General features: G+C 45.4%; 3 protein-coding genes and 1 long non-coding RNA gene across 7 annotated transcripts in view; 2 read left to right on the forward strand and 2 right to left on the reverse strand.

Moving 5' to 3' along the window:
- The window catches only part of LIMK2 (LIM domain kinase 2), a 28,830-nt gene extending 21,013 nt beyond the window's left edge, over positions 1-7,817 (reverse strand). For 2 of the 3 annotated variants that reach the window (XR_014949174.1, XM_015878117.3), the window contains exons 1-2: positions 7,788-7,817; positions 6,204-6,303 (exon numbers count right to left, since the gene is read on the reverse strand). Coding sequence is in view for 2 of the 3 variants with exons in the window: in XM_015878117.3 (XP_015733603.1) it covers positions 6,204-6,303; positions 7,788-7,803 (116 nt within the window). In the remaining variant the exon portion in view is untranslated. Of the gene's footprint in view, positions 1-6,203; positions 6,304-6,527; positions 6,667-7,787 lie in introns of those variants that run through there. The other variant, XM_015878116.3, reaches the window with a different exon arrangement.
- Positions 7,818-8,186: 369 nt separating this feature from the next.
- RNF185 (ring finger protein 185) lies at positions 8,187-20,425 on the reverse strand. 2 transcript variants are annotated; one of them, XM_015877973.3, is made up of 7 exons: positions 20,374-20,425; positions 15,287-15,518; positions 14,073-14,091; positions 13,304-13,416; positions 12,742-12,796; positions 10,900-11,017; positions 8,187-10,046 (listed from the first exon to the last, which is right to left on the reverse strand). In XM_015877973.3, the coding sequence occupies exons 2-7, from the start codon at positions 15,466-15,468 to the stop codon at positions 9,949-9,951; spliced, it is 585 nt and encodes a 194-aa protein (XP_015733459.1). In that variant the 5' UTR covers positions 15,469-15,518; positions 20,374-20,425; the 3' UTR covers positions 8,187-9,948. The 2 variants fall into 2 exon arrangements, with proteins under 2 accessions (XP_015733459.1, XP_015733460.1); XM_015877974.3 differs by lacking the exon at positions 20,374-20,425 and adding an exon at positions 19,766-19,896.
- On the forward strand, positions 10,928-19,304 carry LOC146759668 (uncharacterized). The gene is made up of 3 exons (XR_014949177.1): positions 10,928-11,050; positions 17,988-18,289; positions 19,114-19,304. It is a non-coding gene; the product is annotated as an uncharacterized LOC146759668 (long non-coding RNA).
- Positions 20,426-21,178: 753 nt separating the features above from the next.
- On the forward strand, positions 21,179-25,609 carry C9H12orf43 (chromosome 9 C12orf43 homolog; the record flags this gene model as incomplete). Its single annotated transcript, XM_015877972.3, has 6 exons — positions 21,179-21,569; positions 21,670-21,715; positions 22,537-22,635; positions 23,285-23,358; positions 23,606-23,696; positions 24,035-25,609. Coding segments are annotated over 6 exons (1,050 nt in total), but the record flags the coding sequence as incomplete, so codon positions are not given.
- Positions 25,610-25,684: the final 75 nt, after the last annotated feature.

A 25,684-nucleotide genomic window follows, 5' to 3' on the forward strand; every position in this document is an offset into this window, starting at 1 on the left:
CAGTTTGGAGGCACTCCAAGTTCTTCAGTACAATCCTAACACCTCATTGTATTTCCAAGGCACTTACACCTAACATATGCTTCACTGGTGTTGAAAGACAGAGTCAAGCTCCGGACATCAGGTACTGAAACAAACACCGCTTGGTATGCACACACTGCTGGATGAAAGCTCTTGCACACAGCTCTCCACTAAACTAAAACAAACAGCAAAGTGAAGCTCATCTTTGTTACTGCACCTCACCTCTAAACAGAAGCAGAACTTCAGACAGCGATGCCTTTCAGTATCCAACATCACAGCAGGATGGAGAGAAAGCCTATATATCCCCCATACACACCTAATAGCTGCAGACCTACTAAATACCTACAGCCTGAGGAGCAAACCAAAGAAACTGAGCCTCCTTGAAACTTCATAGATGATACAGAATTTCAGAAGCAGCAACTTCTGATCTGTAAATGATGACAGCATGTAACTGGTGACAGCTGGACTGGCACACGGCACCTCTTCCCTTGCTTCCTAGGTTGGTGCTTTGTCTGTGCAGGATGCTGAACTCTTTGGGGGAAGGATCCCATCTCACTCGTGTAGAAAGCGTAGCACATACTGGTCTGCGTGAGTAAATGTAATTACATTGATATTACATTCTCTGATAACAGTGTCCTAAGGGACAAGCTCAGACCAGAACTTCCAGCTCCCCTAGATACAAAGGGCTGTCACCCATGTCTCCACTGGCTGTTAAGATTCACCTGAGGAATGTGACCACTTGCACCTGCAAAGTGTTACCCAATTCCTCTGGCTTTTTAAATTCCTGAACAGTTGTGGCAATCTGTGCAAACAGGCACTTAGCAGCTATTCCTCCCTACATCTGATAGCGAGCTGCTGTATTTCAAAGCTGATGGAGACGTCACTGAGGAGGCATTCCCAGGGGCCTGCAGGATTGGTGGAGAGGAGCTGTCACCCCTGAGGCCCTAATAGCTTTATGCAATTCCCAGAAACTAGAGAAGGACCAGGAAGATTCTTCTTTTCCTGTTCCTGTCATATTTCACCTGCATTATTACTGCTCTCAAATTCACCTGGTGTGTGTGTTCAAAACCTGACTGCATTTACAGCTGGAAGAGTTAAAGGAAGATTTAAAGTAGTGAATGCCACCCCATTTAAAATGCATCTTGAACGTACCTGTGCTTATATCTTTATATGCCAACATCTCTCAGAATCACAGAATTGATTCTGATGAATTCTGTACATTTCAGCTTCACATCCTGTCACTGCACATCTATTTGTCCAGTTGTCTGTGGGGAGGAAGCAGCTCTCAGAAAATGAAGGCCTGTGCCAAACAGTTTGAACCAAGAGAGGTACACACTGAAGTCTGTACACAGCTTATGGGGAAGAGCTAGATCCAGAGCTTCTTCAGTCTAGCCAAGACTGACAGGAGACATGATTCCTGCTTGCAAACACAAAAAAGTTACTTGAACAACAGAAGGGAGGAACTATACTATTCAGCGTAGAAAAAAAAGTCATGTGCCTCTGTAAGAAAATCAAATCACTACAACTTGCAAATGAACAGTGGGCCTTTTCCTCCTCTGTAGCTTGGGACTCGGGCACCCCCTCAGCACACAGAATGGTGAATCCAGCCCTGTGCTCCAAGCAGCAGACACTTGTCATGCTGCAGACCAACACCACGGGCAGCAGTGAGGGATTCCGGGAAGAACCTCCTTTCAACGTCTGCTGAGCAATGGGCAGAAAGGTAATTTGTTTCAAATTCGCTTCAGAACACCCATAGGAGACAGAGCCAGTTCTGCACTCTGCCAAAACTGCTCTGTTTTTTCAAGTTCCTGTTTAGAGAATGCAGCCTGCTGGAGCCCACAGCACTTTGCAGCAGCTTCGAGATCCAGGGGAGGGAAACAGGAAAGTTTAATTAAAAAATTAAAAAAAAAAAAGAGTGCAAGCACTTGAAAAACGATCTGTCATGTGAATACACTTTAAATAATACATCAGTTTATACTGGGATTTAAACAAATTCTATTAATTTAGACTTCTTGTTACTATTATATTAACAAGTATAAGCCGTTTCTTAAAGATTTCAAGGCTATATTTAATAGTAGCCAATATATTATACTGGAAAGTTAGTTTGCTACTTAGAATTGGTTAAATTTAATTATGTAGCCCCCAATCAGCATGAAAAGATTTACAGTATCTCAGATATCAAAAGCTTGCACTTCTCAAATCAGCTGCTTATGCCATTAACTAGTTTATAATATCATTTTAAAAGCTAATCCATAAAGCTATCAGTGTTTTTCTCCAGGTCAAGCTGCACTGCATATGCATAAAAATCTGCTGTATGCAGCAAAATGGAAACATTGGCCCAAGCTGAATTAATGGTTTATGGTCATCCTCATCTTCAGTCCATCAGTTCTTTAAGCCAACTCATGAAAAAAGTTTGGATGGATACAAAATTCCCTGTGTTTCCCTTTTCCCTTCCTCAATCAGGACTCTGTTTCTGCAAACTCCTGACGATTTTCAGCTTTAATTTTTTTTGTTTGGGCTATAAACTAAATAGTCTGTATTTAAATCTGAAACCATAAAATCATTAGCAGTGCATCACATTTTATAAACTTGAGTATTTTGAAGATACACTTGGAACATTTTTGCTCTAATGCAGAGGGTTTGGCTTTTGTTTGAGATTTCTGCAGCAAGCCTCTGCTGCTTGGCTGCTTAAACTAGGTTCATTTTATAGACCATAATAATATACATCCTCTGTTATTTCAGTTCGGAAGGAACCTAACCTCAGCCGTCTTCCTTCCTAAAAAGTTCTTAAGCACTCTGCTACAGCAGGGATTCCTACCAGCATCCTCAATAATTTCCTTCATCTGGATCCAAAAGCATTTTCCACTTGAATGTATCCAGCAGACTTGATCTGAATTTATAGTTTTCAAATAATCAGAACTGTATTTTCACAAATACTGCCGATATCACATCTTCTCGTCCTACTCAGATTCAAATAGAATCACGGAATGGTTTGAGTTGGAAGGAATCCTTAAAAGCCATCCAGTCCCACTGCCTGCAGTGCACAGGGACACCCACAGCACCATCAATGCTCACAAAGCACCATCAGTGCTCACAGCCCCATTCCCTGTTATTGGGTGTCTGCAGGGATGAGGCACCACCACCTCTCTGGGCACCCTGTGCCAGTGCTTCACCGTCCTTATTGTAAACAGCTTCTTTCTTATATCCAATCTATATCTCCCCTCTTTTAGTTTGAAAGCATTGCCTCTCGTCCCATCATGACAGATCCTGCTAAAGAGTCTGCCCCCTTCTTTCTTACAGACTCCTTTTAGGTACTGAAGTGACTCTCTCAGCTCTCCCCAGAGCCTTCTCCTCTCCATGCTGCGCAGCTCCAGCTCAGCCTGTCCTCACAGGGAGTTGTTCCATCCCTTGGAGCACTTACGTGGGCCTCTGCTCAACAGCTCCATGTCTCTCCTGTGCTGAGGACCCCATATCTGGACACAGCACTCCAGCTGAGGTCTCAGAGCACAGAGCAGATGGGCAGAACACCTCCCTGCCCTGCTGGCTGTGCTTCTTTGTATGCAGCCCATGATCTGGTTGGAGTTCTGGGCTGTGACAGGCACGCTGCTGGCTTATATTTAGCTGCCGCCCACCAGTATCCCCAAGTCCTCTCTTGGTAAGACTGTACTCCATCCTTATATCCCATAGCTTGTACAGATAGCAGGGCTGCCATGACCAATGAAGACTTGGATTTGTTGAACCTTACAAGGTTCACATGAGCCCACTGCTCAACCTGCCTACATCTCTCTGGATCCCATCCCTCAGGTGTGTAAATGCGCAACATCCCTGTAAAAAGAGGGAATTGTTTTTAATGCTGTCTTTATCTGTGGGGAGGGAGAATCAACAAAACAATGGACATCAAAACAGCATATAAGGCAGCACCTTCTGTTTTGTAATATGGACAAAATGGACTGAAAGCTAAAAGAACAGCATGGTATAGGTAGTAAGAGACAAACACATTCTTCTTCCAATAATTCCCTCAGGTAAAAGCGATCCAAATCTAGGAAAAAGGCAGCATGCCACCTCTGTATTTCCTTTGCTAAGTCTGTGCAATATATGCTCCAAATCCAGGGAAGCCACTTATCAGTTAAAAAAAAAAAGACCTTTGAAATGGATCCTAACTCAACAGATCTCAGAGGCAAAAAAAAGCACATTCAGAGTTAATTCACAACAGAGATTATGTCAGAAACATCTAAAAGAAGACTCCACAGCCAGCTCTAACCCAACAGATTCAAGCCTAAGGATCAGCTAGCCAAAGAACAGTATAAAATATCCAAGATATATGAATAGGGATTTGCTTTTCCCTCCAAGTCACATCAGAGAAAACACGGGTTTCAGGGTCAAAGCTCCTGTACATGCAGCTTGAGGAAGGAGGGAAGTGACAAAAAACTTAAATCCTCAGAGACATGCACGTACGTCAGCTACCACCAGTGCCAAGCATGATCAGCAGCCTCGCCTGACCAAGCTAACAAGCTTAACAGAGCTAACAAGACTGGATCAATGCCAATCAGCATTAGAGAAATCATGTGCCAGGCCAGAGACGCAGCTAATCCACAGGAAGACTGTAAAAAACACTCCACAAGAGCTGCCGGAACTCACAGCTACAGGCTGCCAAAGGCTCCTACCATTAGAGGCTTTTTAAAACTTGGCTTTGGGATATTGAGCACAAGACTGCTGCCCAGCATGGTTTGGGGATAACAGAAAAGAAAGGAGAGCAGAGCGCAAACTCTGTTTGCATGAGCAATGCTAGCCTGGAACGGGGAAAAAGGGAAGGGCAGCTTCCTTTGCTGCAGGTTCCAATTGTTCACTCAGCACGGCCTCAAAGCTGGGCAGCAGAGCTAGCCAAAAGTAATGAGCATAAGAGAAGAGCATCAGCAAGTTACTGTACATATGGGGAGAAAAGCCATTATCTGCCTTTCTATTGCAGGTAAATAGGAAAACCTAAAGGAAGAAAAAAACAAAAGACTTCTGTTCTACAATATAAACTACAGCATAAAATTCTCTGGTGCCACTAAGGGTGGTTTGCCTGCAGCTCAGCTGTCATTCACCTCTACAAGAAGCACCCAGGCATTTACAAATCAGGACTCGCATCAGAAATAGTACAAGAGGAGGCATAGAAGAAAGACCTGCACACACAAATTGGAGTTTGGCTAACTGGGAGAATGTCAAGAAGCTCCACAGCAGGACTCCAGCTTGGAAGAGAGAAGAGAAAAACAGGGCTTAGAGAAACTGACACAACACAGCTGAACATGAACACTCGGACCAACAGAAAGCAGAAAGACTCGGATTTGCAGCAACATGGAGCAGTAGCTGTGATTAACAAGGCATTCTAACTAACAACGCTTTCCAAATCAATAGAGCTAACATTGCTTTGGCAGCCTGCTATGCTTTGCTTTACATATATATATATATATATATATATATATATATATGTATATATACACCAAGAAGCATAATAATTCAACAAAGTCTTTTTGTAGTAATAAATTAAACACAATGGGACAGATGCCTGTCTCAGCACAGCAAACATTCCTCCAAAGCCGCACTTTGCCTTCTTTTACCCTCTATTTGCTTTAACAGGGTCCAACACATTAACCTCTGCACATTCATGACACAGTCACTCGTACCTAGAAGCCAGCAGAAGCTCCTGCTCCTTTCACAAACACAACCCCCTCAGAAATACAATTCTGGAGCATGAAAAGGCAAGAGCCCCCTCTGCCAAATCAGCAGCTTTTCCAACACCCTGATATTGCTCCTGCAATATATATGGAAACAGCAACAGGAGCTCGGATGGCCTGGGTTGTACCTCTGAATGCTAGTGCAGACAAAGACACAACCTGCGGCTTCTGCTACCATCAGCAAATCAGAGCCTCCATTTATACTTTATCTGTATTCCCATACGTGTGTGTGTCAGCTCCTGGCCAGGCAGCACCAGACTGCTGCCAGAACTGAAGGTCAGTTCCAAAGGGCTGCTGTGGGTATTGAAGCATGGCAATGACCGGCAGCACACTGCCTCTGCCACGGGCTGCAGAGCAGGTCAGACATAGAGCTGACAGCAGGGTATGGCCTCAAGACCAGCCCCCATTACTGTCAGTACTGCATCCACCATCCTCCAAGAGCACAACAGGCTGTAAAGTTGCACCTACTGGAAACAGGAAACGTGCCAAGCTTCATTAACTGTCCTGTAGAGGCGCTGACCAGCAGCAATGAGGTCCCCACATCCCAGGCATCTCCAGACTTCTTCACCTGTATACAGGAATAAGGCCACATCAACAACCGTTTTACATCAAAGAAAACAAGGATTGCTCCATGCCTGATAAAGAACAGCCCTGAATTACACCAGGCAGACCATAAGCGCCAGTGTTTAGAGTTCCCAAATTGGACTCTAATATCCTAAACCCCTGTTTTTTCCCTCCAGACCTGACACCATCATGTGCTCCTCCACATTCTGCAGGAGAAAACAAGGTTACCTTTCACAGGAGATGGCACCGTTAGAGCTGCACCACTGCTCAGAGCAGAGATTTCAGGTGGAGATGGGCCAAGTGTGACAATCCCTACAGGGAGCCACGCTGTGCCAGGAAGCCACGTTACCATTCCCCTCCTGCCACTGACTCAGCACATAACATTTGTGCACTTTTGGGTGATTAAATGGATTTCCCAGAACAGGAAGAGAGACAAACCTTATTCAGCAGAGAACAACTTGGCTACCAGGAAGGAATTACACACTCAGAAGGATATTCCTGCAGAGTCTGTATGACCAGCACTGCACTGCAGCCAGGCTTAGCAAGAGGAGCAGCTGCCACTGCCTGCTGTGCCTTCAGAAAATACCAGCAATGGTCAAGAAGTCCTAAAGCCCCAGAAACGGGCAGGATGCATAAAGACTGGGAAAGAAAAAAACAGTACAAAGAATCTAGCACTAATTTGGCACAGAGAAATGCTATCTGAGAGCCAAGCTGCTGTTTGGGCACATTTAAGAGAAAGCCGAGGATGTGGATGAGCGCAGGATGGCACAAAGGACACGTCGTGCTGCTGGGCACTGATCTGCTCCCTTCTGCTACTGCAAGCTGGCTGCAGGAGAGATGTGTAAGGAAAGAAACGCGCTTAGAGAAGGAAAACCACTAACCACAGACTTACAGTTTCTAAAGAGCGTTAAAACCCAGCAGTTCCTCAGCGATTTGCCCCTTCTGTCTGAGGCTTTTCTCTGCAGCTTCACCCTGCAATGTCAGGTAGCTCTTACATGGACCAAATAACTGCTCCCACCGAAGGGAGCTGCCCTCACTGCCCTGCCATCACTGCGCTACAGCAGCTGCCTGCTGCCGGGGGGGGAAGCTGCAGAGGATGGAGAGCTCAGCGCTACGAGGGACGCCTGTCCCTGAGCACGATGCTGCCCTCACCCACAGCCTGTAAGTGCGATGCTTTAAGTTCAGAGCGTGCTGCTGCCTGCGGGGATCAGGCACAGCCACGGGGCTCCGCGCTCAGCGGGACAGGGCAGCGCTCAGTGACTGCGCGCAGCGGGCAGAGACCAGCGCACGGAGCGGCTCAAGGACGCGGAGGGCCCAGAATCCCGCAGCGCCGCAGCCGGTACCGCGCGGCCCGACCCCGCAGCTCCGCCCGGCAGTCAGGGCAGGAAGCGGCGCGTTCCGCCGCAGGCCCCGAGCGATGCGCAGCGCCCAGCACACCCGGTACACCCAGTACATCCAGCAGCGCCCCGCCCGCCCCGCGTCTCTCACCTGCCGGCCCCGCCATGGCCGCTGTCCCGTGACGTCACGGCCGCGCCGCACCTGGGCCGCGTTCCCGCCGCCGTCCCGCCGTCCCGCCAGCAGCCGCTCGGCGCCGCGCCACGCCCCGGGGGAAGCCCCGCCCCCTTCCTCGCCGCAGGCCAATCGGCGCTCCGCCTCCCTCACGGATACGAGCCAATCGCCGCGCTCCGTCGGAGGGAGCGAGCCCGCCCTTTCCGCGGTGGGAGCCAATCGCAGCGCGGCCACGCCCCCAGCCCCACTCTCCACGCGCGGCGGGAGCGCTGGGTCCGCCGGTACCGACCCGCACCCGGCCCGGCAGCTCCTCGGCTCGGTGCATCACCGTCCGCCGAGCACAAAGAAACGGCAGCGCACTCCCGTCGATGTAAAACCTTTTTTTTTTTTTTTTTTTTCTTTTTTAATTCTAAATCACTTTCACAACAGTGAAAATTAGTGAACAGTAACGGTAAATAACGCACCGAACGAGCCGTCGCCGGCTGCGCGCAGTGTGAATACAAGGGGAACGGTACGATACAAACGAACACCGAGAGAAAGGTAAGAACAGCCGCACTGCGCCTCCACACGGCACCGAGCCCGGTGGGTGCTGCGGGGAGGCGGCGAACATCGCACAGTTACACAAATCACCTACTACAGGGAACGGAGGGGCCCTGTCCGGGAGCTTTCACCATCCACCTTAACAAGCTCAACTACGGAAACAAAGTTTCTAAGACTTGATTTGCTCTGTCAGTTTGTATCGTCGCGTCTTGCTGTAAATCATTGTGACTGTCAGTGATCTGAATCAAAACGAGCTAAAAACAATAGAAGAAAGAGGGAAAAAAAAGAAAATGGAGTTGCCTAGTTAGAGAAATATCAAAATTGTTCATCTCGTTAGGAAATCCCTTGTATCTTCTGCAGGAATCTATACAAATATATCAGGAATACTTTTAAAGCTGTGCACCCAATGTGGTTCCAGTAGGGCTACAGAGGGCTCACCTTTGGAAAGATTTCCCCCTCAGCACAGAGATGCTCGTGGTCTCCTCCAGCACTTCTAATTCGTGTCTTTGGTAGATATTGATGAGACTGATGCATTGGAGCCATTCTGTGCCTGTTGTAGCCACGTGTGGCTGCACGGAGAAGCTCTTCCAAATCTTCCCTGCTGTGGCACACGCAGGATCTCATTTTTCCTCCCGTATGACTTTACAGCACGCCAAATTTAAGCTCTTATCTCACTTGAAGATGCCCTTGTTCCTTTCCCCAAACAAGTTGGCTTCAGGTCGTTAATAAGATTTTATTTGCAACCTTGTGTAGAAAGTCTCACAGCCCCGGGAGAAAGAAACATAGCTGCAGCGGCCGGGTTGGGAGAGGATGATCCATAAGTGCTGCTGCACAGAACCACGGAAGACAACACTTATGTCAGTGAGGAACTGGCCAGGTGAGGCAGATCGGTAAGTCCTGATGTTCCGTAACCTCACCCAGAGGATCTTCCAGTGTCTGGCTCCAGCAAATTCAGGCTTTAAAAAAACATCGCAGCAGAAATTAGTAGCTCTTCTAATCACCATCAGAGCAGCTTCAGGCAGGAGTTTTCCATTGCTGTGGGAAACAATGGCAAGAAAAGAAACCAGCCTCCGCATCTGGTTCCGTTTGTAACACATGCTGTGGCCAAGGAGTCTCAGCTGTGCTGCAGGTGATTTCCTGAAGAAGGCTGGATGTTGATTGAAGAAACCGAGTAACACCCACAGCACTGGCAGATCCACCGTGTTTGCCAAGCACGAGATACTGATGGTGCTGCAGAAGTTTCCTTACCTGTTCAGTCTACCTCGGGGCAACTGTCTTTCACATAAACCTGTTGTAACTGATTGGCACAGGATTTCAAAGCAGCACTCCTTTCAGGAGCAGAGCTCAAAGCTAAGCCCAGGGTTTGTGGTAGGAACCTGTTGTACAAGACAGCCGAGCTGAAATACGTTTTAACCAATATTTAATTTCCAACTGTGGTGCAAAATGTGAGATTCTTCACCGTCCTGTGGTACCACCAATTTCTGAAACCCATGGTTAGCTATGGAACCAGACACCAAGAGGTTTAAAATGGGATGGGAAGCAGTTCATAACTGTTTCAGTAGCCTTTCTGGCTAGGAGTATATGGAATAATGGAAACGACTTATGCAATCAACAGCCAGAACATAATCACCAGAGCCACAAACAGGAAGAGGCGGGATAGGAACTGCTCATCCACATATTGAGGAGTCCCTGGAACAGCTGGAAAACAGGAAGTAAAGCACAGCTCAGCATCTTCCTCTGCTCTAGAATATTGTGTATTCTGCATATAGTGCACTCATTACAAACATATATATATAAAATACATAAGAAATCCACCTGCTAAAAAACTGCTGCTGTCAGTATTGCCTACCCCTAGATTGGTTATTTATGCTGGAGAACTAAAGAGAAGCATGAGCTCCCTGTAGCAGGACTTGTGGTAAGCTTGCTCATGACTAATAGCAGCAGACAGCTCCAGGTGCTACAGCACAGCCAGATGTGCTTAGGGTACTGCTGGGGACAGTTCTTTGCCAATGCAGGTATGGCATGAAAAACATGTTTCTGTTTGTTATGGCTTCTAGGCCATATCATAGACTGTAGGTTTGTGTGTGCAGAACAGGTGGACTCTTTGCTGTCACTATTTGTGGTACAGAGCACTAGTTTAATATTTTCTTTCTTTTCATTTTCACCCTTTATAGAAAATGCCCTTTCCTGCTGTTTCCACAATATGGGTCTCCTCCATACAAACCCTTACTGACTCCTTTTTAGTACAAGAAACTCAAGTCCAACTTGCCTCATTTTTCAGTAATAAAGTTCTTCCCTCACTCAGTCTCTGCCCACGGCCTCCAGGAAATCAGTTGGAAGTGACATATGTATAAGCCCTCATACAAAACATGTAAGAAATGGACTGTGTTTTCCCATTGCATGTTTTCTATCATCCTGAATTTCCATATACGGTACTGATTTACTTGACTTCAGAAAGTTTTGTCATTTAACAGGTTATTTGTTTAAGTTACACAAGGGTTTGTAAAATATGTTTGTGATAGGTCTCTCTAAGAAGAAAGGATGCAGGTACCTGGAGGAGGTCGCCCGTCATTTATGTTAAATGCTGTGGCAAATATACCAAAGGGAAACGCCCCAATTCCAAATGACATTTGGAAGCCACCGTCTCCAAACCCGAAGCCTTGGAATCCCTGCAGAGAACAAAGCAACAGAAGAGAAAAAAGGTACAAATAATTTAAAGCCTATTTCAGAATTGTTTGCAAAAGTGCAGACGCCCTCTTATTGGCTTTCCTGAGGCTGAAGAAGTATCATGTAGTGTGGCAACTTTTAGTCTGCTGCTGTTGTCAAATACTTTCCAAGTTGTCATGCTTAAAGCATTTATCACAGCAGTAAACTTGCTAGAGTAACCTAAAAGTCTGAGAAAATGGTAAGCAGGAATCACACTTCTTGCCTGAAGGCTGCAAATTAACAAGTGTTTATATAATTGTTTCAACTTAAAACAGTGTGTATTTGACAATAGATTAAACCCAACATTTAAAAACTGTATTGATAATTCTGTATTAGCAGCTATTAGCCATACAGCTATAAGAAAGATACTGTAGAGAATAACCTGCATTTATTTTTTTATACATGTGCATCGTCTAAACATTCAGTAAAGGAATACACTGCCAGTGGGATGGCATTGGTCATTATAAAGAGCAGTACCAAAACCCAAGCAAACTAAAAAATTATATCAGAATTCAAACTGATGTGGCATATAATCACCAAAGATCTACATTGCAACAATATTGACCCAAGGGCTCCACACTAAAATTCCACCTCAAATCAGAGAGTGTTCTGAATTAAGATGAACCCTACAGTATAAAAGCAGTGAGAAACTTGAGAATCAGCTATATATAAATCTAAGTAGTTGCATCACACTTAAAAAGTGGACAGGTCACTGCTCTGTATTCTATAATCCAGTGAACTGTCTTCAGATCTCAGAATTAAAAATGACCAACTGTGAAAAAACCCTCTGATCTATTCAACAGAGGACAGATATGATTTCGCTCACACAAGAAAAGCCAAACATTTTTGTGCCAATACTTATGACTCCTGTCAGATGCTATATTGTGAAGGACACTGTAAGGGGCGAACTGCAGGGGACAGCAAAGCACTTTGCATGGCAAGCCCTACATTTGCAGGAAACAGGAAGGCAGCACCACTACTTCTACACCTTCATTTGAGACTCCTGTGACTTGCATTCAAGCTTTTAGCTGGTGCAATAAGGATAGCAGATGATTTAATAAGAAAGCAACTCTCTGGTGAGAGAAAACTCCTATGCTCCCAACCCATACAATATAGAAATGTTCCTTAATAACACCCAGTAAGAGCTGTTTGCTTGAATCACGTGGCGCATGCTCTCTGAGGACCCTGGGCTGAGTTACCTGGAAATACACAACTGTTTCATCAGGTCACTGTCATTGTGCCAGAAAATGCTGTTGTCTGCTCCATGGCTACTGCCACATCGCTAACATACACCAGCTGCTGTTTGCATTCGTTTTATGTAATCTCCTCAACAAAACCACAAATCCTACTTCAAATTTGCACATATCCACCAAACATATCTACTTTTCTTCTTAAAATGCAAGAGTACAGTTACATCCTATAGAAAATTCAAAGCAAAGTGTTTCTTATGACTATATATGGAAAGCTGTCAAGTGTAGAGAACAGCATTTCCAGCAGTCCCACTAAGGGCTGTTTTCATCAAGCACAATTCAAGCTATTGCATGCTTTAGGATGGTAAATAGCACTATGGGAATGGAGTTTTCTGCCACACAGCACCTGTCACCTCTATTGTGTCCTCCAAGATGAACTAAGCATTACCATCAATGAAAACAAGCTATCTGCTTCAGCTTTCTTTTTCCCCACTTACCCCTCTGTTCTCTGGTTCAGGTCTCTGTCCTTGGGGTCGTGGTGGTGTTTTCTCTCTACAAAGAAATTGTATAATTAGCTCAAATTCGAGCATACAAACAGCAGTATCTGCATTTGGTTTGTTCATAATACAGAACAGACTCAGAGAATGCTCTCACAGGGCCATGCTGCAGCAAAACTGAAAGTAACGTGACTGAACAGACCCAACAGCTACATGAACTTTCAGGATCACACCCCTGAACTAAGATATTGCACTTTTCAGTATAAAAAAATTCCATTGCAAAGGCTGGAAACTGATGATCAGTAATGAAGTCCACGGGCATTTTATTCAGTCAAGTAACATCAACTGAACCCTACTACTTCTGTTAATTAACATCCAATTAACATAAATTGCCAGTCAAATAATATGTAGATTCAAACCCTAAAAAAGCCAAAAATATTTAGCAGAGTTGTTATTTCTATCAGTCTTTTGACAACACCTCACACTGTGAGTCCAACAGTTTGGTAGTTTCACATTAAACCCTAGCAGTTGTCAGATGAATAGTTGTATTTCTGTTTATTACCTGGGGTCCTGTTGTCCAGTGCTGCCTCTTCCATACAGCGGAATAACTTTATCTCGACTGATTCCTGCTTTGCAGACAGGGCACACTTGTCTGTTTGGCCTGGTTTCTAACCACTAAAAATAAATAAATAAAATTATAAGAAAGCTAACAAAACCATAAAAACAGTGTGCAGATCTAATTTGCAGCCATCCAGAGAGATTTTAGGAGCCTCTCAGGAAGGTGGGGAGCAAAACGTTGTACTAAATACTAAGTGCTCCATCAAAGTGTCGACATTTTGGTTATTGTTCTGCCGCAATCCACTTGCAGATGTGTACACCATTAGAACTGCACTGGAAAAGTGCTAGGAAATAAACAGTACCAACAGCTTTGCATAAGCCAAAGCCTAGCACAGACACCCTCCTGCCATCCTTTTCTATATTGGCACCACAAGGTACAATATACTTATGCAACAAGAAGTACACTCAGCATTTAAGCCTGCAAACTAAACCTAAACCTTCACGAACTGCCTACAGTAATTCTCCTACCAAAACCAGCAATACCTATTGGGTAAGGAACAGAAATGTGGGAAGTAAGCAGAACAGAATCTAAGTTTTCTTTATGCTGAAAGTCTAGATTGTAAGTTCTTGTGCATGAAATTTTATCAGCACATTGCAGTTGTCCTGGAAAAAACAAGGTGCATTTGAGAAGGGGGAGGATACTCCAGAGAATGAAGGGCTTTATTGAGTCATTGGAGCTGATGAAAGACAGTGCAAAAGGAAACCTCTCTTACCTGGTGTAAACAAGGCCAGCTGTGAGCATTCCCAGGACAATTTGGTCACAGAGAAGAAAAAAAAAAGGGAGGAGAGGAGGAATATAATTAGTTATTCACAACTTGATCTCACAAATGTATAAAGTGCACCCCAGATAACACAGTTTAGAGACAACAGAATCCTGGAATCCAGTTGGTCCAGTTCCATAACCTCCCATTAAAGCAATTTTTGAAAGCACAGCCCAAGCCCAATGTGCAGGTTATGCAATTTAATTATATTGCTAACGTGGTCATCTCCATCACCTTTAATTCCTGCACCTTCATCCATATCAAAGCCCCAAACAAAAGCTTAATTTATCTCTTGGTATTTACTGCAAATTTTCTCTTCAGATCTCACAGAAAAATATTCCTGAGTTAAGATGCAAATGAGAAAAATGCCAGTAATGAGAATCCAGGATCTGAATAGAATTCACGAGAGTCATCTGGTTAAAACATTGGGCACTTCTGTAGAATTGTGGAATAATTCTGGCTGGAATGGACCTCAGGCAACTTCTTGTCTAATCTGTTGCTTAAAACAGGGCCAGCTGTGAGATCCAATTTGGACCCAATTATACAGCACTATTCCTGAGGTTAAATCAACACAGCAACTTATGTATCCAAAGGAAAAAAAAATAAAATACAAGCTAAACCTGCTTAGAGACCATCTGCTGTCAGAGTGGTCTTTGCAACACTATTCAGACAAGATACATTCTATTCTTTAAGGTTCCATTCTGTGACGGCAGACCTTCCAGTAGTTTTATCTTAATATGTCTGCAGCAAATGATTTTCCACCTCCTTTAGAATAAAAACCTGTACCTTTAGACATTACATACATTAACACAGAAAATAAATGCCCTTTTAGGCCTCATTTAATTAATGAACATATTTAACCTACTGCATAAAATACCCATGTCTATGTTTCATATCATTTTAGTGTTCAAGAGCATATTCTAGACCGAGCTACCTAAATAAGAAGCTGTAAAAAGTTTAAGATGCAAAAAAACTTCCTTCCTGGAACATAAACATTTAATAGGTAAAAATAGTTTTGAGGCAAACCCAAACTGCTTCTTACCCAAAGCCACAGCCCTCACTGAGTTTAAGACAAAAACTAATTTTTATTTAATAGAAATATAAACAGAACATGATCAGAGAGATGCACGGTGTTCTGGTTTATCTGTGGGGAACTGTGTACTTACCAGAAGAGATGTCCGCACAAGCTGATAACTGCATCCTTGGCAGTGTCTAAACAGATGTTACATTCAAAAGTGTTGTCCTGATTAGTGTTGTCCCCAGCTCCATTACTGCTGCTGCTGCCACTGGTCCCTCCAGTACTGGAGCTCTTTGTTGATGTGGAAGTTGTAGGTCCTTTACTTGCCATCCTGAGGAGCTGCCCAGACACAACAGCAAGAAAATTTTCCTGTTGCAATCCTAACAGTGAGAAAGGAAAAAAAAAAACAACCCACATTATTGGCATTATAGTATCACATTCTTGTCCTTATTCAAACTAGCAGTAATTTACCTAAGAAGCACTTGAATCCTATTGTTGATGGTTTTAGTTTAATGTCGTTTCTAAAAAAAGATCTCTCTTGGCTAAGCTACTTTAGAATCCTGTAGTAGGACCTGACGTTACATGGCCTGTAATTTAAACTTACTGACAATAAATTCAGGTCCGCAGTCAAAACGTATTTTCTCATAAATGCTATTTGCTGTGAGAAAGATGAGCTCACCTGGTCATACTTCAGAGCTATCAAACATTTCTAACAACTATAGCAGCAACACAGAAATTACTAAACCAACACGCTTTCAATTCTCATTAGTATAATCATATTTATCAGAGAACACCATGTATTTTATTTCAGTAGCAACAACATCTCTAATCTGTTGCAGGAATGTGAACACCTAGAATAGGCTGTGAGAGAGAAACAGGTGACTATCTATGACTATCTGAACCTTCTGACAAAGCACAAACGGCAAAGCATTTGAAAAGGGGAACCTGAATTTTTCAGAAGCTAAATTCTTTGCCAACTTACCCCAGAAGCATTTAAAGCTCCCTTAAGTGCTCCCTCTTGGTAGCAGTGCTGAAGCACAGGCTCAGGACAGCAAAATAAAACCTCAGTATCTGTAGCTGTTACAGTCAAAACCCTTTTTCATACAACACAATCCAACCACACAGCCAAGTAAGCTTCATACACAAGCCTCGTGAAAGTTCTGCTGTGGTGACACTGAGCTACAACAAGGGAGAAGATGAGATTTATTCCTGCAGAGCCTTTTCACTCAGTTACATCATTTCACACAGTGTCCCAGAAGGGCAGTTTAGTATTCACAGATGCTGCACTTTAACACACATTGCTTTCAGCACTGCTTAGCATTTCACACCGCTCAGCAGCAAGGTACTTCATTGTACTAAATAAAATCCATGTTATTTCCGAGCAGATGGAAATGCTGCCAGATGACAAACCACACAGTAAGGATGCCCAGGGTTTTCACACATCCCTGCTACCAGAACTGTTGCTAGCACCCATCTATCTTGCTCAGTAATGCCTGAAAACTTACCAACTCAGACCTATCCATATGTGCTGGGAATTAATATCAATATTAAGAAAGTCTCCCTAAAGTTGAGAGGATCTAAATGTGAAACACCACCGTGATTTTATGGAACGGGCGTGAGAGATGCCTGGCCCTCACATCTGGCCACGTAACAAGAGGCAACCATGTACATGAGGCAAATACATTAACTTCTGTGTTCCTGAAACCAACGTGGGAAGCAATGTTCTTTTCTCCAAATTCAATTCCATATATTTAACACCAGAAATACACAGATAATATCTTCATCTTCTCTAACATCTGATTAAAAATGCAACCCCTCAAAAAAAAAACCAAAACAACCAACTCACAGCATTTAGTAACTATGAGAAAAAGAAGCAATAAGGATACAATTACTGCAATGGAATAAAGATGGCTGAGACAGATACAAAGATTGAAACAATACAATGTGACAGGCAATGAATTTTCTCTCCTAGAAGGTCTATGGTACTCTGTCCTGGAATCCTCTCCTAATTCTTTGTCCATAGGCTTACTGAGCTTGATGACATATTAGGATTTAAATGATTTGAAGTATCAAAAATATCCCAAAATGCAACAGTAAAAATAAATAATCTTATCCTGAGAAGCCTTCACAATGCTTTCCTCTTCTCTATGGAATGTGGTTTAACATAAACCGGGTCCATACAGGTGCTATCCATGTGTTGACCTGCAAAGCACACCGAACACTTACAGAGATGCAAGCATGAAACAGCATCGAGTGACTAAAATGTGCACTTGATAACCACGTGTTGCATTACTTGCAACACAGTCTGAATCCTCAGGTAGGAGTTCAACTGCAAATTCAGCCTGTTCCAAATGTGGAACAAACTGTGAATTGTTGAAATGGCTCTTGAGCTACTTTAAACTCCAAGACAGAACTTGGAAGGGAGGCATGCAGCGGGCCAAACAGACCCTGTTTTCTGTTTGATTTACAGCTCAAGATGAAGACTATGAGTGCACTGGGATATACAACAACTTTTGGGGTTAAGCAAACAGAATTTAGAGAGCAATGACTGGACAGATGCCAGTCTAGGTTTGCTAAACCCTCGTCTTTGACCAGCTCTCCAAATCAACCCCAAGGAGCACAAGCTGCAAACCAAACAAGTGAAAGGATAAAAGTCAGCTTTTATCCTTTCACTTGTTTCAAAAGTGAAACAAGTGTGATCTAACTGCGAGCATTCAAAAATCTTATTTTTCTTTTTATTTGATTTGCTCTCTATGTATTTGCAGGAAATTACCACTTTTGCTAATTATAAGCTGTTTATACCAGCTGTTTACTTCATTTTAATAGTGACCCCTATAATATCCCAACAGGCTGCTCCAAAAGTGACTGAATCACTGGGATTCATCGCATGCAGAGTAGCAGGAGTATCAACAGGTGAACGGTTATGAAACAAGTCAGCTGCAGCAGTCTTCCTAAACTAAAGAAAGCCTGGTGGGAGGTGAAGACATGGAAAGGGAAGCTGCATGGTTAGGGATCCAGCAGGACTCCCAGTGAGGTGCTGAAAGAGCAAGTGCAGCTGACAGAGCTGAAGCTGGACATCCAAGAAGCAGATGGTGCACCAAGAACTGAACAGTCCACGACTACTGAGAGCAGCAGGTGGACCCTGAAGGAAGTAAGTGTGGGAAACCAGCAGTCTGTATAGTAATAGAAAAGTCAGTGACAGGCAGTAAGAAATGCAACCCAAATCCTTCAAGAACTAATCTGTGAATATAGCGGGAGAAGCTGCACACCAGGAAAACATAAGCCCAATGGATGCTGTAAAAGACCTTATTTCTGGGCTTAGCTAATTAGAAGTGACTGTGCTAGAATACACTGACCTAACTCTAAATACACAAGAGAAACTGTTCAAGATAGACTGGGAGTTTCCACTGCAAGTTAAAAACGTATAAAACATTCAATTGGAAACAGAGCAGAGCAGGTGAATGATAACTGAGGAGAGACAGAGGGAAGCTGATGTCATTAGAGTGAAACAGCTACAGCACATATATTGAGAGCACAACAATATTAAAGTGCTTTAAGTATTTCATTTTTAATCTTATTTCTTGAGCAGTGAGGGGAAAAAAAATCCAGTGACTGGTTGGTTTACTGATAAAACTTGAAACTTGTTTCTTTTCCCAGCATCTAACACATAACAATGAAACAGTGCATTGTTAGACTGGAATTCCACCAGAAGGACACTTTTCCATCCTTCTTTGCTAATTAATCCTATTTTATCTGGGACTTCTGAAACAATCCAGCCCTCATTCATTTCTGAAACAAGCTGATTTAGTTTCTCAGCTTCCTGCTGTTTCAATGGAAAGGAAAACGTGTCAGTTTTTCCTATGACCGAAATGATAACGTCATTTTTTTGGATACCTGTGTTGTAGAAAAGGAAAATCAGCATCAGAAACCCTATGAAAAATACTGACAGTTTATATAAATACTTGTCACACGCAGGTTTAACAGAAGTCTGTTCTTAACCTATTCCAGCTGTCTGGACTTCAAGTAAAAGCCGCAGACGATCGGAGCTGATAATTGTTGGCAGCGTCCAGAAAAAGGTACGTGTACTTCTCGACAGTTGTTTTAAGGTAGATGTGAGCAGATACGTGACTGTTAATCATTAAAGGCACTTTATATCTTGTTACATTTTTACTCTGTCCCACTTACATATTTTAACCCTTTTGGAACATTTCCTCTAAGTCCATCTTTTCACTTACCATAACCCCGGCAGCACCACGCAGCTGCTTTTTAGTCTCACCATAAACCCCAGGATCCAAAGCTGTGTGCTCATCTCTCTGCTCAAAGCATCCATTTACCAGCAGAGCAGCGTGCCCTCGCTTGGCCTCATTTTGTTAATTGGGATTCCGCAACACAGGGCTGCGTTACAGGCACTGCTGGGTGCAGCCCTCATGAACAGCTCTGTGGGCAGCTGGACGGAGCCAACACAGCTCACCAGTGCACCTCACCAATGTGCCCAATGTGCCCAATGTGCCATGACCTGACAACCAGCAGAAACGCAGCTACGGAATTGTCAATTATCAATTGTTCCATAGAAACGTGATATAGATTCTGAGAAAATGTAGTAATGTTTAAACAATGATTTTCTTACCTCTAAGTCTAAAGGGGAAAATTAAAAAAAGAAAGCACAGCGATAGAACCAATTGGGTAACAGGAGCTGAGCGTTCTCCTGGCCTGCTGTTATGTAAAACATTACAGTTCTGTAAGCTGTTGGCAACGCGACCTGAGAAACAGGCACAGGGCCGCGGTTCGGCAAGTGCGGAGCAGCAGCGAACAGGAGCCGGCGCACAGCGGCTGCTCGGCGGCCCTGCCCGCACCCAGCGCTGCCCGGAGCGCTCCGGACGGTGCGGGAGGGCCGGGGCGCCTCCAGCTCCGCCGCCGAGTGCCGGCAGGCGGCTGCAGGCCCGGCAGGGCGAAGGGGCCGGAGGTCAGGCGGGAGGGCGGCACCGCGGGCCCGGCGGAGCGCAACCCGGGCCGGGCCCACCCCGCGCTGCCGACACCGGCCCGGGGCCCGAAGCCGCCGAGGCTTCCCCCGTCCCGCTCGGTCAGAACGGCCGCAAACGGCTTCGGCCTTCCGGGTCGCCCCGGTGACGGCCCGGCCCGATCCTTTCGTTCCGGCACCACCGAATCACGGATTCGGCTCCCCCCGCCCCCCATCCCCCCAGACGGACCCGATCCGTTCCCCCCGGCCGCGCTCACCGTCGCTCTCGGGATCCGCGGAGCCGCTCCCTGCTCGCGGCCGCCGTCACCTGATCGCCCCGGAAGCGCGGCCCGGCGGAAGGGACCGGCCTCTCCCCGCCGCTCCGCTCCGCGCTGCGGGGCCGCGTTCCGCCCGCACCGAGCGGCCTGTGCCACCGCGCTGTGAGTGAGTGAGTGAGCGCTGCCGGCCGCACCGCGGGACAGCGGCCGGATCAGCCGGATGAGCCGGGGCAGCGCTGCCTGGGCGCCGCGTCTGCCGTCCCGCTCTGCCGTCCCGCTCTGCCGTCCCGCTCTGCTTTCAGCGCAGCCCGTTCGTCGCGAGGCGCTGCGGGGGCTGCGGCCCGATGCCTCCCACTGGAACGAGCGCGGACTGCGCGTCATCCACGGCAGCGAGTGTCCGGGAGAGCGGAGGAGAAAGTGACAGCGGGGAACGTTACACAAAGGCAACGGAGTGCGGTGCTGTGAGCAGGAACAGCTCCGGGGACAGAGCGAACAGCCTCGAGGAGGGATTTGTGTGTTCAGCTACGAGGAGAGGACGGGCCCGGGGCTGTCAGAGCTGGGACAGACTTGGAGCGGGACAACCCCAGCCTGGAGCCCAGCGCCCTGAGAGGAGCGCAGTGATGAGTGCGAGAGGAGCCTCTGTTAGAGCAGGGCGCTGTGTGAGCCGTGTCCGCTGCCATAGACGGGCTGGGAGCACGCGGATCTCACGGCACGTTCGGACGTGCCAGCTGGGAGTTAGTGTCGGTGTAAAACCGTGCGGGGCTGAGCTGCTCATCCATCGGTACCGCCGGTATGGACACGGTGATCCGGCAGCACGGCCACAACTGCCGGGCACTCGGTGTATTGCACCAGCGCAGCCCTCGGACCAGCGGGTGGAGGCGGTTCCCCGTGCCGTCTCCTCGCTCCTCCCGTTCATTCCCCGCCCTTCCCGCCGTTCTCCTCCCGTTCCCATCGCTCCGGTTCCGCCGCGGCCATCTCGTGGGGCTCGGTGCTACGGGACTACATTGCCCGGCATGCCCCGCGGCACGGCGGGAGAACTACAGCGCCCGGCGTGCCCCGCGACGCGCGTGGCTTCAACATGGCGGCGCCCAGGGCCGGCCGTGGTGTGGACAGCAGCTCGGACTCGGAGAGCAGCGACGGGGCGGCGGAGCGGTACCGGGAGGCGGCGTGGGACTGCGGGAAACAGCCCACGGGCGGTGAGCGGGAGCGGGGTGACGGCGACCGCTCTGTGCGCTGCACGGCTGCTGCATGGCCGCTGCATGGCCGCGTCTTCCTGACGTGCCCCTTCCTTTGCAGGTGCCGTTCCGAAGGATCCGCCGCAGGCAGCTCGGCACAGCCTCAGGTATCGATCGTGTTCTGGTGAGGGAACACCTGAGCTGTGCTGCTCAAGGCCTTATTGTGCCGTTGGAATCGGTGTGATTGCGATCTGAAGTGATGCTTAGTTCTAATAAATGAATAAAGTTATTTTGGAAGTGTATTTGTCATCCCTCTAGCAGTAAAGCAAAAGTAATTGAAAACAAATGTCTGCTGGCAGTTTCACGAGTTCAAGTTATCAGAAATGCCCTCATTGTGCCCTAATTCTCCCGTGCCCCCGCCATGAAAAACGTTAATAGTTACATACAACAAAAGTGATTATTAGAAAAACAAAGGATTGTATGCAGAAGGGCAAATAATTCCAGTGTGACTGAAAACCTGATCCTTTATTGGGTGGGAAAGCAATGTCTGAATTAGGTGCTTTGTACCAAGGGGGATGCTGAGCTACGTAAGCTTGCAGCATTTCTGCAGGCTTGGTCTCAGAAGCTGCCAGCTGTGCAGCTCGGTGACATGTTTCTTCTGGGACAGATTTGCATGAATTGTGGCAGTGCATTCAAGAAGCTCCTACCAGAGCAGGGATGTCCTGCCATCATCTCTTTGCTTCTGCAGACTGTTTCAATGAGAAAATCATCCCATTGCTGCCAGGAAGATGGCTGAATAATGTTTAACTCATTGTTAGGAACTGAACTGTTGAGTTCTCTGCTTTACTTAGCAGTTGTCTCTTATCATCTCAAATGTGGATTAGTTACTACAGGGTGGGAGATTTTACAGCCCCTTATCTGCTGTTTGACTGCGAGTGTTGGATGTTATTGCTCTTGAAGGAGATGATCATTATTTCATTTTAAACAGGCGTGAGGTGAATGGCCATGATGAGGATGGAAATGAGCTACAGACCACACCAGAGTTCAGAGCACACGTTGCAAAGAAACTGGGAGCAATGCTGGACAGGTAATGGTATATGATACTATAAAGGCTTGTTGTATGGGTAAAGTACAGTGATGCTTCTGTGTGCTAAAAGTGAGAAATTAAAGATCTGAGTGCAACTTGGAAAAATTGTTTTCTTCTCAATTCCTTTATTTCTGTATTTAATGCAGACTTCCAATATTCTGTGAACTAACTTAGCTGGTCTGTTGGGTCCCTCTGGTAATGACTTCCTGCACAACACTGCCAGTCTCCACTTATCTTGGTTGTGAATGCATTGTAAAGAGGAAAAAGAAGAATGTGGATGCCATATTATCACTTAAAGGCAAACATAAGAACCTTCCATTCTTGCACACTAAAGCGATATGCATTTCAGGGTTTTACTGACAGCATGCATCTGTCTGGGCCTGCTGCTGTCTTTATTATGTGTGTAAATATCGCCCTTGGAACTAGAATTCCTGGTGTTTGAAGTTGGCTTTTAGAACTAAGTCATTCCTGTGGCATATGTTGCTAAGGAGAGAAGGCATGATCTGCTCTGAAAGCAGAGTGGAAACTTCACTCAAAACAAAACAAAAAAGAACCTGTAACGTCACCCGAGCCTCATTTCCTATAAATTTCCAATTTTAGCTCAGTTTATACAAATCTATCTAGCATCTAACTGCAGTTTTCTGTTTAGTTTCATCACTGTCTTGAAGGATTCATCAGGACCTTCACCAGCTTGTGTGCAGCAGTCTGACTGTGAAGATGATGGTGAGTTCTTGTTATAGACATCGTTGTCATTTGCTGATGCAGTTAATCAAATAATAGCAAATGAGATAAATCCTGTGCAGTGCCAGCTGTAGTTCTAGCTCTTTACTGGCTAAAAAGCACTAGCATAGGGTTTATTAACATCAGTAAAGGTTGTTACTTTGTCTTGGCTCTCCTAGGGAGGCTGTTGTTGATTGCTCTCACTTATTCTGTATCTTGGCTAAAATTCCTTTTTAAATACGTATTTTAGGTTTTCGCCTCTTCTCCTCCTCTGTCCCAGGAGGCTGTGGACAATCAGAGCGTAGCCCTTCCCCAAGGAGGAGATGGCCACCTAGTTCCAGGTGAGGTGTGTCAGCTGCTTTGCTCCTGACGTGCTATTCCAGCTCTGTTTTCCATGTTTCAGAGGCAGCAGAGACTCTTCCAAGGGATTAGAAAATTGAAGAGCTTAAGTGGTGTATTTATATGACTGAGATTGGAAAATAGCAATTTTCTTTCTTTCTTTCTTAAATACAAATAGGAGGTGTAAACAATTTTTGAATGCTAACTGTAAGCACTGGAGTCCTGGATTCACTGGCTGCTTTTTGGGTGTTCTGATCTTAGATAATTCTGCTTTCAATGCTTTGGATGAATTCAAGGCAAACATGTAACATAATTTCCTTCCCTTTTATTACCTTTCCAGTGACTCAGACAGTGACCAAGAGTGGCAAAAGTGCCAGGAGGCAGCTGTGTCAGCATCAGACATTCTGAAACAAAGTGCTTTTCCTTCACTGTCCCAGGATTCCAGCCAGAATGTGTGTCAGGGTTATGTAGAGCACAGACAGAAGAAAAAGAAGAAAAAGAAAATTAAGGGAGAGAACAAAGCTGAAGAGAAAATAATAGACCCAGCAGAGTGCGACCAGGTCAGCAAAGATTTGCTACGGTTGGTTTCTGCAAATGGACAACACAAGAGACAGGACAGCAATCATACAGATAATACAGTGTCACCAGGAGCTGGGAAGAAGAAGAAAAAGAAGAAAGAGAGAGAATAAAGATTTTGCTCTGCAAATGGGCAGGTGATTGTGATGAACGGAGGATGCTGGGAAAATAACAGAGTTGCTGCAGATGAGGGAGAACTAATTGGCAAAGCTTTTGTTCTAAAAGCTCTGTGGCCTGGGAGTCTAATTAAGGCCACTTCCTATGTTGTTGACCCCCCCTTGGGGAGCACTTTTCTCCTAGCACAGCAGTTATCTGTGCTGCTGCGTGTGCAGTCCTGGCGCAAAAGGATTAAATACTGTACACAGACCAGTATGGTGGGGGGTGTAATCATAGCTGCATCCCTTCTGATCTGTTCTCTTACATGCTGAAACCAAATCTTGTCTCCTGGAGAAAGCATATGATGAATTGAACTCAGTTTACATGGCAACAGGTGGTCAGCTTCTTTTTTGCTTTGATTTGCCTGTGGGGAAACTCATTTATTAAGGAGGATCTGGCAGATGTTGGTCCCTGCCCCCCCTCCATTTTTTTTTTTTCCACCTCTATGATTATTGAAACAATCTGCTGTTGAAACCTGCTGTGTTACTGATCCCTCTGTAGTCCACGCCTCTCCAGGGCCCCTGCCTGTAAACAGAGGTAATGAATTGAGCTTATTTTGAGGTTGTTAAAAAACAAGCAGTTCTGCTGCCTCCTTCTAAATTTCTCTTAGAGTGTTTTCTGTTTGTTTTTTTTTGTTGTTGTTGTTATTAAATTCTTATACAATATTAGTCTTATTTAATTTGGCAGGTTTGGGGGACAGCATCTTTCTTGCTGTGTTAAATAGCTCCCCCAGCAGAGACAAAAAGGGCTGAAGATGGCTTTTCATTTGAGTGCTGATCAACGCTGTGAAGTTGTTACAGGAAATACTTTAATCTCAGTTGCTGAGTTTCAGACCTCGTTTTGGTTGACTACGATTTTTGTCTGTGAAAACACAGTGGGTTTTGGTACTTTTTAGCATGGCTTTTAATCTGTTTGTTTAAGATTCAGTATTCCAAGATACAACCTGTTATTTGGATCAATACTCTGCTTCTGTTGAGTTTCAGTAGGTCAAATTCATTGGCTCTATTCAAGAGACCTAAAAGCTGGATTAGAGACACCAAAATAGTGCGCTGATGCTCTTTGAACACAGGGCGGAAACAAGATGTTTTCCTTCCTACTGTAAGATCCTTGTTGTTTGTCACTTGAGAGAACACGGCGTCCAAAAAATGGAAAGACTAGAAAAATGCCTTGGAAATAATCTGAACATGACTGAAACTATTTGTTTTATGGCCAGTTAAAACTTCAGTTTGCTGAAGCTAGCGCGTAGAATGTCAAGTGC

The sequence above is a fragment of the Coturnix japonica genome, chromosome 9 (assembly GCF_054131305.1).
Source record: "Coturnix japonica strain WE chromosome 9, WE-NBRP24, whole genome shotgun sequence".
Classification (NCBI taxonomy): domain Eukaryota; kingdom Metazoa; phylum Chordata; class Aves; order Galliformes; family Phasianidae; genus Coturnix; species Coturnix japonica.

Coding starts and splice junctions, on each gene's coding strand:
- RNF185 (XM_015877973.3), bottom strand. CDS start 15,468: ATGGCAAGTAAAGGACCTACAACTTCCACATCAACAAAGAGCTCCAGT. Junction 12,797..13,303: donor ACTGGACAACAGGACCCCAG/GTAATAAACAGA, acceptor ATTTCTTTGTAG/AGAGAAAACACCACCACGAC. Junction 10,047..10,899: donor TGACGGGCGACCTCCTCCAG/GTACCTGCATCC, acceptor CCTGTTTTCCAG/CTGTTCCAGGGACTCCTCAA.